Source organism: Python bivittatus, unplaced genomic scaffold, assembly GCF_059951505.1.
Source record: "Python bivittatus isolate LINGU-HERP-01145 unplaced genomic scaffold, Pbiv_v1 ctg000700_np1212, whole genome shotgun sequence".
Taxonomy (NCBI): Eukaryota; Metazoa; Chordata; class Lepidosauria; order Squamata; family Pythonidae; genus Python; species Python bivittatus.
Window position 1 is genome coordinate 98,683,347 of NW_028277098.1, and position 12,336 is coordinate 98,695,682.

The 12,336-nt window shown below is 46.7% G+C and overlaps 1 protein-coding gene and 1 non-coding gene across 2 annotated transcripts in view; both read right to left on the reverse strand.

Moving 5' to 3' along the window:
• Nucleotides 1-2,886: 2,886 nt before the first annotated feature.
• Nucleotides 2,887-3,002, reverse strand: LOC112542006 (U5 spliceosomal RNA). The gene has a single exon (XR_003085915.1). It is a non-coding gene; the product is annotated as a U5 spliceosomal RNA (small nuclear RNA).
• Nucleotides 3,003-5,180: 2,178 nt separating this feature from the next.
• Nucleotides 5,181-12,336, reverse strand: part of SRMS (src-related kinase lacking C-terminal regulatory tyrosine and N-terminal myristylation sites) — a 40,769-nt gene continuing 33,613 nt past the window's right edge. Inside the window, exons 6-8 of the mRNA XM_007439006.3 lie at nucleotides 11,996-12,177; nucleotides 10,675-10,831; nucleotides 5,181-7,346 (exon numbers count right to left, since the gene is read on the reverse strand). Of these exons, the coding sequence (XP_007439068.1) occupies nucleotides 7,153-7,346; nucleotides 10,675-10,831; nucleotides 11,996-12,177 (533 nt within the window). The 3' untranslated portion in view covers nucleotides 5,181-7,152. The remainder of the gene's footprint in view (nucleotides 7,347-10,674; nucleotides 10,832-11,995; nucleotides 12,178-12,336) is intronic.

Here is a 12,336-nt window from a genome sequence, read left to right on the forward strand (position 1 = left end):
ACCCCTTTACCTTCTTAAAAATGACTGAGAACCTCAAAGAGCTTTGGTTTGTATGGGTTATCTCTATTGATATTTACTGCATTAGAAATTTAAACTGGGAAATTTTAAAATATTTATTGATTTGACTTCGCGGGCCCCCCGGACCACACTTTGAGCACCGCTGGTCTAGATGAGGGCCTTCGAACTCCATAACTCTGGGGAGATGGGCGGCACATAAATTGAATAATAGATAAAGAATAAATAAAAATAATTCTGTGCTTTATCCTTGTAGGGTTTGAGCAAGATCCTCTTCTCCTTTCAAAGAGATTCAGAAAGCAAATTCTCTTGGATTTCGTCTAGTGGAACTTACAAAAAAAGATCCAAGGGTTGAAAATTTGTACCTGGCGCTTATTAAAAAAAAAATCAGCTCGGTTAAATTTCTACTCCGGGTTAACTCCTCCCCTCCTGATTGAGCAGTTGACCCCATTCTCCCCAGCCACTCCCTGCTGAAAAGACTCTTATATGCCAGTGGTTCTGTGGGGGGAGGTCAAAAAAGTCAAGATGGCCAAGGGATCAAAATCCTCCCCTTTGTTTACACGCATTGGGGGAAAAAGGGGGGGGGTTCAGGGCTTTGATCCCTCACTCATGTCCTCCCCCTTGACTTTTTTGACCTCAGGCGGACAGCCCCACTCTGCCAAATAACGAATTGCACCTCGTGGCTATGTCTTTTCTTGAATTCCTCCTCCGTTGGGGTGGGAGGACTCCGAAAACCAAACGGCGATGGAATCGCTTTACAAGAATAGCGTGGCAAACTACGTTATGCTCGTTCTGCCTGTATGGGTTTGGTGTTTCCCGGAAAAGAAACCGCCTAGCAAAGATGCAGCTGCTTTAATGAATCACTTTTCCCAGGCACTTGGATCTGGATGAGTCACGTTCCCGATGGGTGAGAAGGAAAATATTTTAGCTTGGATTTCGGAGGTGGCTCAGAGTCACTTTGGGTGGCCATATAAATGCCCTAAAACAGTGTTTCTCAACCCAGCGACTCTGAGCTGTGTGGACTTCAACTCCCAGAATTCCCCAGCCAGCCATGCTGGCTGGGGAATTCTGGGAGTTGAAGTCCACACAGCTCAGAGTCGCTGAGGTTGAGAAACACTGCCCTAAAAAATTACTGATTTTGCTTCTCTCGTTTTCCTCCCACCCATTTCAGATCAATACCCCAAAGAGAGTTGGTTTGGACTTCGCTTCCATGACACTGAGATCAAGATAGGAACTGGAATTGCTTAATTAGAAGGGTCGGGCTGCGAAAATCCGGACCACCGCCAGAGGTCAGCAAAGGGTTCTCTGTGGCTTTTGGCGGCCACCTGGTGGCCACTCCGAGTGTTGCAGAGCAGAGGGGGCAAGGCTAAGTTCACCCACCGCTTCCTTGTTTTGCCCACAAGCAATAGCAGGAATCGCCACCATATGAAAGGGTAGGTGGCTGGTCAGAATAAACCGTTGCTAACCCCGGGCTAAACATCCACAAGTGCTGGATTTGCAGCATAAAGTAATAAGGAAAGAAATAAAGAAATGTTGGCTTAAAAGGACTTCTCGGTTCCCGGCGTTCTAAACGAATAGCTGGATTCGGAGCTGCAGTGCAGGCGATAGCCGATAGAGGGCACAGTATTGAACCCTCTCCACCCCCTCCCTCTAGCGACTTTTACGTCACCGACCGCTCTCGGCCAACGAGGCGGAGACTGAGAGAAGCCGAAACTGGTAATTTCCCTGCGGTGGCACCCAGGATGCATTGCGCAGCAGAAAGAGAGGATTTCTCCGGAATTTCTGTCTTTTACCTCAACTCCTCCTGGCTTTCCAGAGAATGGTCCTCTTGCGTTAGAGCAGCGCTATTACCATATCATTCCTATGCGTTTCTAGAGACACCATACCTTCGATGGTTGTCATTCCAGTACTGGTTGGTCTCATGGGCGAATTTTTTTTTTTTGCGGCAAATTTTCAGAGCGTTGGAGGATTATTCCAGTTGTACTTGGATAGGAGACCACGAGGAAATTCAGCATCCAAAAAGGAAAAACTCATGGAAAGCTGGCCTGTGTTTATATCGTGAAGTTGTTTTTACTGGGTTTGCTGGCCTCTTCTTGTGGTGCTGGTTGGCTTCTCGGCAAGAAATGGAACGGGGGCGGCTTCTGCTTTTCAATGAAACTTTGCTGCTCTTTTTTAAGGATGCCCGGATGGAAAGCAAAATGGAGGGCTCTACAAGGCAGGAGCCGCTAAACCACAAGAAAGCGAATTGGTCATTGAAGCAAAATGACTTGCAATTGCCCGAAACTTGTCACCAAAGCAGATCATTTTGCTCTTTTACCACAGTAGCTGTGTCATTCTATTACAAGAAAGAACAGTGGTAGAACATCTTTAAAACTATTAAATTTAATATTGCATAAGGGTTTATAGATCACAATTGTTGTTTCTTGGCGACAGAATGGATGTGGTCTTCCACTGCTGCCTTCAGGAGTGTGTTTTCTCTTTTTACTTTTCTGTGCAACTTATAGCGCTGAGATTCCCTGGGTGAGCTGGCCACCTCCATGTAGCTTTATGGGCAAAGCAAAATGGTTTTCCATTGCTGACTTCTTGCATGTTTTTCGAACTTCTGTGTTTCGGTGTAGAGCCTTGGGATTTCCCGGTGGTCCCCCGTCCAAGAGATCCACCCTTGCTCAGTTACGTAGGTATCGCCGATCAGCATAGGCTCAGAGTGTCATTCACAGACAATACTGCAGCGAAAGCGGCGTCAGAGAACCCGAAAAAACACTACGTGGAAGACACGCAACCTCCCTTGCAGCGAACACATTTCAAGCACGTGTTGCAAAAGGATTGTTTCTGCAGCCAGATTGTTGTTCTATTGTTCAACCATGAAAATGTAGCCCTACCGAAGCAGGGCCTCAAAAAATTAATTGAAAACTCATAAATGTTCCTCTCCACGGAAATCTTTAGTAAAAGGCGAAAGATTTATACGATCTGAAGAGAAACCAGAGTATACTTTCTGCTTCTCCCAGAGACCGATCCCTGCAGCGATGACTATCAAGTATGTTATGGCGGCCCACCCGATAGCCAAATAACCATATGATAAGCATACCGGCTATTTCATGAATGAAGAAGATAAAGCAGAATGGGGAAAACGTTGAAAAAAGTCACAGAAATGACGGAGAAATCGGGTCTTCTTGCTGCGCAATGCATCATGGGTGCAGGCAAAGGGAAATGAGCTCTCTCGGGTCCTCTGTAGGCTCCGCCCCGCCTGAGGGCGGTCGCTCGTAACCTGAGAGCGACTGGTAGGCGGAAGCGAGCGGCTTCGGTCTTGTTCGCGCGTGCGCCGGGGACGTTTGCTGAATTTGAACCAATCTGGAGCTTGCGGTTTAGTGCAGAAAAAGAGGATTCTTTTGAAGTCTATTTATTTATTTTTTAGATTCAGGCACCCTCTAATAATTATTAACTTGGTACCCCCCAGCCTTTCGCACTGGGCAGCTTCCAGATGCCTTGGAACTGCAACTCCCAGAATTCCACGCCATTCATTTTGGGCTCGGGACTTCTGGGAAAGGCAGTCCCAATATATTTCCAAAGCGCTGGGTCGAGAAAGTTGGGGGAAGAAGAGCGGGTGAAAGAGGAAACAGTTTAGATTTTTCTTTTGCCTCTAGAAACAGCAAAAACAGCCTCTAGAAATGGCAAAACGGCAGAACCCTGCAACCGTCCCAAAGTTTCTGCTTTTCCCTGCATGCAAAGTTAGGATAGTTTGATATTCTAAAAAGGAATAATTTTCGTTATACTGGTTTTCCTTGTCTCAGTTGTTTATGGGCTAGCTGGCTGAAGCTTGTCATTTATTATTTATATTCTGCTTTCCTCCAAGAAATTATAATAGCAAAAAGTTGTCTTGATCTCCTTCCCATTTTATTGTTACAGGAGCCTTTTGAGGTAGGACAGGGCTGTTAAACTTGGAAGAAACAAAGATGCCGGTGAGCAAATACAATTGGAACATCGTTAAGATTGGCAAACATCCGGTATCTTGGCTGATCTCAGAAAATTAAGCAAAACCAGATCTGATTTGTACTTGGATGGAGGACCCCTGCAAAATCCCAGATCCGTAGGCTGAGAATTAAGATCCCCCCAAAATGCAGCAACAAACCACTTCTGTATTATTACAAGAAAGCGACGTAGCCACGTCCGTGAAGTTTACAGAAACGGAGCTTGACTCCACAGACACTTTAGGTCAAGGAAAGTAGGTGGGAAGATGTGTTGCTTCTCTTCCTGAAATATTAGAAGCCAGGTTCTGAATCCACCTAGAAAAGTGTATTACTGTAGTAGCACCTCCCTAAGAAAAATCCCATCTGTTCAATAGTATAATGGAGAATATTAACATTCAGCTGGACGTGTAATTCTGCATCTACTTTGAATGCCAGGGAATGCTGATTGCATAAATGGCGTTCCATTGCTACTTCTACTACTATTAATTTATTAAATTTATGTGTCATCTGATTCCCAGAGGCTCTACTCAGTTAAACCTTTAAGTTAGGTTAAAGTCCCTAAACCAGGGAATTACTAAAAGTATTACTAAAATTTAGTAAAATTACTGAAGTAGGGCAGTGTTTCTCAACCTCGGCAACTTGGAGATGGGTGGACTTCAACTCCCAGAATTCCCCAGCCAGCCATGCTGGCTGAGGAATTCTGGGAGTTGAAGTCTACCCATCTCCAAGTTGCTGAGGTTGAGAAACACTGAACTGGGGATTTCATTATCATCTTCTGTAACTGGGGACATCAGCAACCTGTGTGAGATTGCTGATAACAGAGCAACTTTTGAAGACATATTTTCCTTTTAAAAAAAAATGGTTGTGGGTGTCATCACAAAACGTTTGCTTCAGGTCTAGGTGTAGGATCCGGCTGATCTTACCGGGCTCAGAAACTCACAGGGTTAGGCCTGGCTAGATTTGACTGAGGAACCAGGAACTGCAGCTGAGTCTGCTAGCTTGGAAAGCCCCGAAGCTGAAGAAGATGGAAAACCATTTCTGCATTTTTGCCAAAAAGTTCTTCCTGGGGCGCTGCTGGTGCCAGCTGAGAAGCAGAGACGATGAGACGTGGGTATAAGCCCCAATCTGAGCCTGTGCCAGGGTGGTACAAGCAGCAAAGTGCCCAAATTGATATGCCAGGCAACATTGAGGACCCGTCTTTGCTCGGTTTCACTCCAAGCTGGCGTCGTGCGATATTCCTTTTGAAAACCTAAATCTAAAATCTAAATCTGCCTCTTTTTATTGTTATGAGCTCCCCTGACAGGCAGTCCCTTTCTCCTCTAAGCACCTGCTCAAAGCTTTCCCTCCTTGCTTTGATCAACAACTCACCCATGGAAATCATTCAAATCATTCACTCATCTTGGAAATGCGCATGGCTGCGCACCGGTGGGAAAGAGGTGGGGAAGGTATTAAAAAAGAAACTGTACCCAAGACTCAATGCAGTTTCGTTTTTAATACAAATTTAAATACAACTGAATACAAATTGCACCCAAGACTCAAAGCTCCAACTTTTCCTTTTTGCTCTCTCAGATTTCAGTTAGGGGGCTGCTGCCAGGAGTAGCAAGCACGTTGAATTTTAGCAACAATAAAGCTTTATGGCTTGGGGATGCTAAATGCCCACAGGCTCGCATATTCCCCTTCAAGGAGGGAGAGAGGTTAAAAAAAAACGTCGAGGAGGCGGCTATAACCATGCGATTGTAGCCCCAACCCTTTTTAATGCACACCATGGCCCCTGTAAAAAGGGCGGGGCTTCACTCCCACGGTTGTGGCTGCCATTTTGACTTTTTTGACACCCCCTCCCCCCGTGGACACCCCTGTTCACCTTTCACTTTCCCTCTCTCTTTTTCTTTTATTTTCAATTCTCCTGGTGAAGTACCAGTCTGAGAGAATGGAGGGAATCCCATCCAGAAGCAGAATTCTTCAATGAGGCTTTGTTTTAATGGCTCTTTTTCTAGTTGGCTATTTGATAGGCAGGAAGAAAACTTATTTATTGCCATTCATGCCCATTTCCTCATTCCTCAGCTATCTGCCTTTCCCCCCTGTTCCTCCTTGGAAGGTGTGCGTGACTGCCCTCACCTCTAGCGAACGGCGTCTTTGGACATTATATTGCCTTTGGCATTGAGGAGCTGGCTCTCATCTTTGAAGAGAGAGCTTCTAAGTGTCGTCACGCCGGACACTGAATGGCCGGTATCCGGGAATGACCAGGGTAGTGAGGTCACCTGGGGCTTTTTGGAGCCAGTGACGTCTGAACAGGTGAATCAGATCCTGGTTGGGGTGATTTCCCCATCTATGAATTTGTCCCAGGCCTTTTCTGGCTTGGTCCTAAACATGCAGGACTGACAGCGTGGGTGCCGGAGGAGGTAAATGCATCCTCCGTAGATGGAAGGATGGGGCTGGCCTTGAAGGAGTTGGTAGTTCACCCCTCCTCAAACACACACGTGCACACACACACACACACACACACTAACCTTGAATTCATAGGTCAAAGCTTACTTGAGGTTATCTTTACCTTTAGTCAGAACATACTGGAAAAGGAAAGAAAAAAAGAGGGGTGGGGGAGAAAGCAGAAGAAGAGGACAAGGAATGGGGAGAAGGTCTCTCTCTCTCTCTCTCTCTCTCTCACACACACACACACACACACACACACACACACACAGAGGGTCAGGACTCTATTTCCCCATGGGCTTTTCATGAGGTAGGCTTAACATTCCTCTTCAACCCTTTTTTGGCAGAAGAAATCACCCCCAATCGATGCACCAGGAACAGGTGAAGTGGAAAAGGTGTCAGAAATCAGGTCCCCTGATTTGTACATGTTTATTGACTAAAGGAAGTCAACTGGTGCTTATAGCAAGAAGCGTCCATCGCTCGCATGGGAAAGGAAGTGCTGCATTTCTGTTTCTCTCCATGTGACCTCTTGGCTGTACAGTATCTACATCGTGAGCTGTTTTCTGACCGGTAGAGCCTGTGACTCCACCTCCCGAGTTTCAAGCTCTCATATAGTCCAGCTTCAAAGGCACAACTGTTCCTCCAGGCCCAAGAAAATTTGAGCTGGGGCTCTCCAGCACTTCTGCTACATCCTGTTGAGCATGAAGGGCTGACGGTGCACGCAGAATGCCACAGGAGGCATTTCCTTTCAAGAGAATGGATGGTGGGCCCATTTGTAGATAGAGAAGAGCGCATCCCGCAAGTTGAGAAAACTTGGCCGCTCTTCGGGGTGACTCTTCCAGCATTCCAGCATGATGCTGTAAATTTCAGGGGAGCAGCTGTTCGGACGAGGGAGGCGGTAGCCCCGTGTAATCTGTTGGATGGTCTCCTGGTTGGTCATCCCTAGAAGAAGAAGAAAGAGAGATAAATGGCCAGACTCACAATACCACAGAGATGGGATTCCAACCACCTCTTCGAGGGTTATCAAACCCTTCCAGATAATTTCCTACATCCAAAATCACTCAAAAGTGTCGAAGCTGTGCACGGCTCCAATTTCTATCCTCTAGCTGTTGCGTCAGCTTCAGATTCCATGCGGACCTTCTGAAATTGGACCTAATTGCTTTGGAGTTCTAAGAAAGCAAGGCTGGACAGGGCTGGCCCTGGACATTTGGTTGGGGTGGAGGACCAAAGGATCTCCAGTATCACTGGCCATATTACAAAGTTTGTGTGTGTGTGATGCCTTACTTTGTCATTTGAGGCAGAGGGTCCCACAAAGGGGTCTTTCTTTCCCCACAGTAAAAATGCTATTGTATAATAATCAATAATACTTTGCTGCCATGTTAGGTCACCCAACACCAGCTTTAGAACAGACAGATGGTTCTGCCTAAAGCAAGACCAGCTACTGTGTGTACAATTTTTTCTTGGGCAAATATTCTTCCTCTCCCCTGGACTTTCCCTGCACAGGAACTTTTCCCAGGGCATTCTATGCAACCTGTGTAAAAATGGGACGGGTCTTTGATGGCTACGGCCACCATCTTGACTTTTTGGACCCCTCCCCATGGATGCTTCTGCCTGCTACGAAGAGCCCTGTATGGATTCTCCTCCAATCCATGAACCTCAAGCAACCCCGTCAACAGAATCAGAAGCTGTTGTCCAACTAATGAAAGCAAGATTGCATTATTGCATTGCGAGCTCTCCCTTTTTTTCTGCAATGTCACAAAACACGGATCAAAAGTGCATTGTGATGGTGGGATGGTGTTTTTTGTCATTTCCCCACCCCGCCCTGTGAACACCCTGTGGCATTGTTTGACTGGTTAGGACAGTGTTCCTCAACCTTGGGAATTTTAAGACGGGTGGACTTCAACTTCCAGAATTCCCCAGCCAGCATGGCTGGCTGGGGAATTCTGGGAGTTGAAGTCCACCCGTCTTAAAGTTCCCAAGGTTGAGGGACACTGGATTAGGACTTGGATGGGAGATTATGATGAATTCCAGGAAAAGTTAAAAAAAAACAACCCAAAAAGCAGTAGTAACCCACTTTTATAATGCAGCCAAGATCTTGACACAAATGTCTTTGTCTTTTTTTTCCAGTTTATTTTAGATAAGCTTGAGTAAGTGGAATGGGGAGACCACATCTTTCCTTAGGCTGTTGCTAGGACAAATAAACAACTCTTTGTAACTGCATTCAGCGTGCGTGCATCGAGGGAGCCTTTAGCCCAGATTGCTCCAGCTCAAAACAGAGTTTTGGGGGCTCGGAAGAGTTTGGAAGGCAGCTCCAGGTTTTACCAGACTTTTCACGCTCGGATTCTAGGATGGGTTGATGTGCTATTGTTACCTGCCCTAGCCGAGTAGGCGGCAGAAGAATCCGTGTATTTAAATAAAATAAATAAATTGCAGTGGGTGATTGTCATGTATGAATTCGGATTTTCATGGCTGCTAAGCATCCCGAGACAGGGGAGGTCTAGTAGGCCTTCATAGGAGGCTAAACCAGTAGAGCAACTGAAGGAGTTCACTGAAACTGGAGGAAAAACTCGTGGCTCCTGAGCATCCCATGACATCCCAAGGCATTTCTGTAATACGTCCAATGCAACATTTGAAAGCACTCCCCGATAAATATTAATATATAGTTTTGGGTGTGGATGCTCCTGTGACTAAAATCTCCCGGCTCATCCTCAAATCTTGCAGTTCAGGAAAGTGGTTTTGCTGAATTTTGATCCCCCTTCCTCCTCCTCCTGCAATCTCAGTTTGGGGGAAGCTCGTGTGTGAATGTGTGAATTCTGGGGCTGGGTTAGCCTAGAAGTCTAGACTGGGACCTAGCAGAGGGCCGGAGCAGCCGTGGGGCAGATCTGGAGATGGACGTCTTCCACCCGTGGAGTTATTTCGGCAAAATGTCAGAACGAGAGCTAGAAGCCGTGCAGCATAATAGAGGAACTGTAAACAGGATAAAATCCTCCATAAACAGCTTCAATAAAAGTTTATAGCAGGTGAAATCAAAGGGCACAGAGCTACTCCCCCCTTTGGCCTCAGGAGCCACCTTGCATGGTGAACATCTTCCTTGGTGTTCCTTGCAGCTGGAGAGGTTGGGTGGGGTGTAGGCAGTGGGGAGGCCCAGGTTCTAGTCCCCCCCCAGTCACGGAGGCTCCAGGGGGGACTCTGAGCCAGTCCCTCCTGTTCAGCCTGACATGGTTGTTGTGGTTGGGAAGGAACAAGGGCAGATAAATCTATGTACAGTAGAGATAAATCTATATAGAGATACTGTATGTATTCCCTGGAAGGCTAATCCCTTTAAACACCAATCTGGTATGGCAGTTAAGGCCATGTTTCTCAACCTTGGCAGCTTGAAGTGGTGTGGACTTCAACTCCCAGAATTCCCCAGCCAGCCTTGCTGGCTGGGGAATTCTGAGAGTTAAAGTCCACACCTCTTCAAGCTGCCAAGGTTGAGAAACACTGAGTTAAGGTGTTGCATCAGGAGCAGGGAGACCCAAGTTCAAGTCCCTCATCAGCCCTGAAGCTCCCAGTCATTCCAGCCTACCTCACAGGGTCGCTGTAGGGAAAAATGGAGGAAGGGAAGGCTGGGTACGCTCCTTTCTGCCCTACGAGGCAGACCCAACCAAACTACTTTTACTTAGATTGGCTGTAGTAACATCATCTTGCAAGTCTGATGGTGCTATACCCCCTCCCTCCTTTATATTCATGTGAATTGGGTGGGGGGCTGTCTGAGATGTTTTCATAACCCTCCCCATCATTTGGACTCAAGCAATGTTTTTATTCTGGGGGCTTTGGTCATGGATCTTGCCTCTCCATCAAGGTCACCCACCCCTTTTACTCTCTTACGACGTCCTGAGCTTTGGAACCAAAGGTGGGATCGAAGTCTAATAAATAATCCAGGCCAAGCTTGTCTGCTCAATTTGTTTGCTTCTACAACAAAATCCTTGTTCCTGATCCTTCATAAAGAACAGGGAGGGGGCAGTCTCTTGAGCCCCACCGAAGCTTTGTGGTATCCAGGAAACTTGGGGGTGGAAGGGACTAAAATCCCCACTCGTTGCAACGAAGACGCGTGAATAAAGAAACTTTCTCCCAGTTTTCCCAACTGGGGTTGACTTTAGCAAAGGAAAACTCTGGTCAACTTCTCTGTGGGTGGGTGGATGGGAGGATACCTTTGAAACAGGGTGCCCCCACCCGCCAAGACCTTTCCCTTGTCATTATCATCTGCCCTGTTGAAATAAAATAGTACCATCGTAGGGGCACTGTCCGTAGCTAAAAACCTCATAGAGCAGGATCCCGTAGGACCAAACGTCCGATTTGGGTGAGTACGTCTGGTAGATGGCAGCTTCGGGGGCTGTCCATTTCACGGGGATCATGGCGTTGCTGCTGGTGGAGTAGATGTCATCCTGGAAGGAAACCAAGAACAGGTTCTCAGCCAAGGCAGCCAGGCTCGGGAGCTGCTTCCACCTGCAGTCTCATGGAAGGGAAGCTAAAACTGGCTTGTTCAGCTCCTCGGTATGACTGCTTCTCCAGCTTTGGTGCCCTCCAGATGTGTGAGCACGGAAACTCCCTGAATACATCTGGAGGATGCCAAAAGCTATTTATGGGTTTGGTCTGATTGCTGAACACTGAACACTGGAGAAGCTGAGAGTTGGATCTACACCCACCTTCCCTACTCTGATTCTTTCCAGATAGGTTGGGTCTACAGCTCCCAGAATTCCCAGGCCACTATCATCCATACTAGGAATTCTGGGAGATGTATTCCCAGTGGACTCCAGATCACGGGAGGCGGATACACATGTATTAAGGACCCCCTTTTACATTGTGCTCCAGTTTGTACAGGATTGAAGATACCCAAAAAGTACCTTCAACAGGCTGATTTTAACTAGAGATATAAATTGGGGATGGTGGTGACATTACTTACACGCGCACATTTGTCCATTCCTGTTTTTGGTGAGAGAAATAGATACTGATAGGTAGCAACATAATAAGCCTACAGTTATTGGGGAGGGAAAATAACAGGAGGGAAGTCCTGTCTTGAGCTCCTGAACAAAAGGTGGGATAGAAATCTAATAAACTGATAAATAATCTGCCACAGTCCCAAACAGTTTATTGCTTTTCCATTTAGTTTTGTCCTAATCAATAAAGAGCCTCTTGTTCTCTTCAGTTGGGGCTGGAACAATAATTCCCAGGATCTCCAGCCAACAGGACGGTTGTGCCTGCTGGGAATTCTGGTTTTTATAGTCCCAGCACATCTGGACAATGCTAAGCTCCGGATGGCTGGCACAACGGTTTGCAAGAGGGCTCTTTCAGATGTTCATGGTTTTGGAGTCAACGAAAGGAGCGTAAACGTTGGGCGGACAGATGGTTCTGAGATCAGCTAAGTCAGTGTTGTCCAAACTTGGCAACTTTATGATGAGTGGACTTCAACTCCCAGAATTCCCCAGCCAGCCATGCTGGCTGGGGAATTCTGGGAGTTGAAGTCCACTCATTTTAAACTGGCCAAGTTTGGACAACACTGAGCTAAATGAAAGACTGCAGGGAGTGTATCAAAGCTTCTTTGAACACACCTTCAGGAGCCTGGCAAGGCCGAAATCAGCTATTTTACAAGCAAGGTCGTCTCCCACCAGTATGTTTCTAGCAGCCAGGTCTCGATGTACGATATGTTGTTCCTCCAGGTAGGTCATCCCGTCAGCCACTTGGCAAGAGATGCTGAGGAGGTGGTGTGTAGTCAGTTCCTTCCCTGCAGCAGCTGAAAAATCAGCAAATCATCTCTATTAGCCTTTGAACCTCTTCTGAGACTCACTTATACCTATATGCTTCTCTGTGCAAGAGAGGGCAGTGGTGTGTCAGATGATGCGATGAAGGACAGAAAAAGTCGAGCATCTGCTGGTGGGTTCTGAGGATCTTC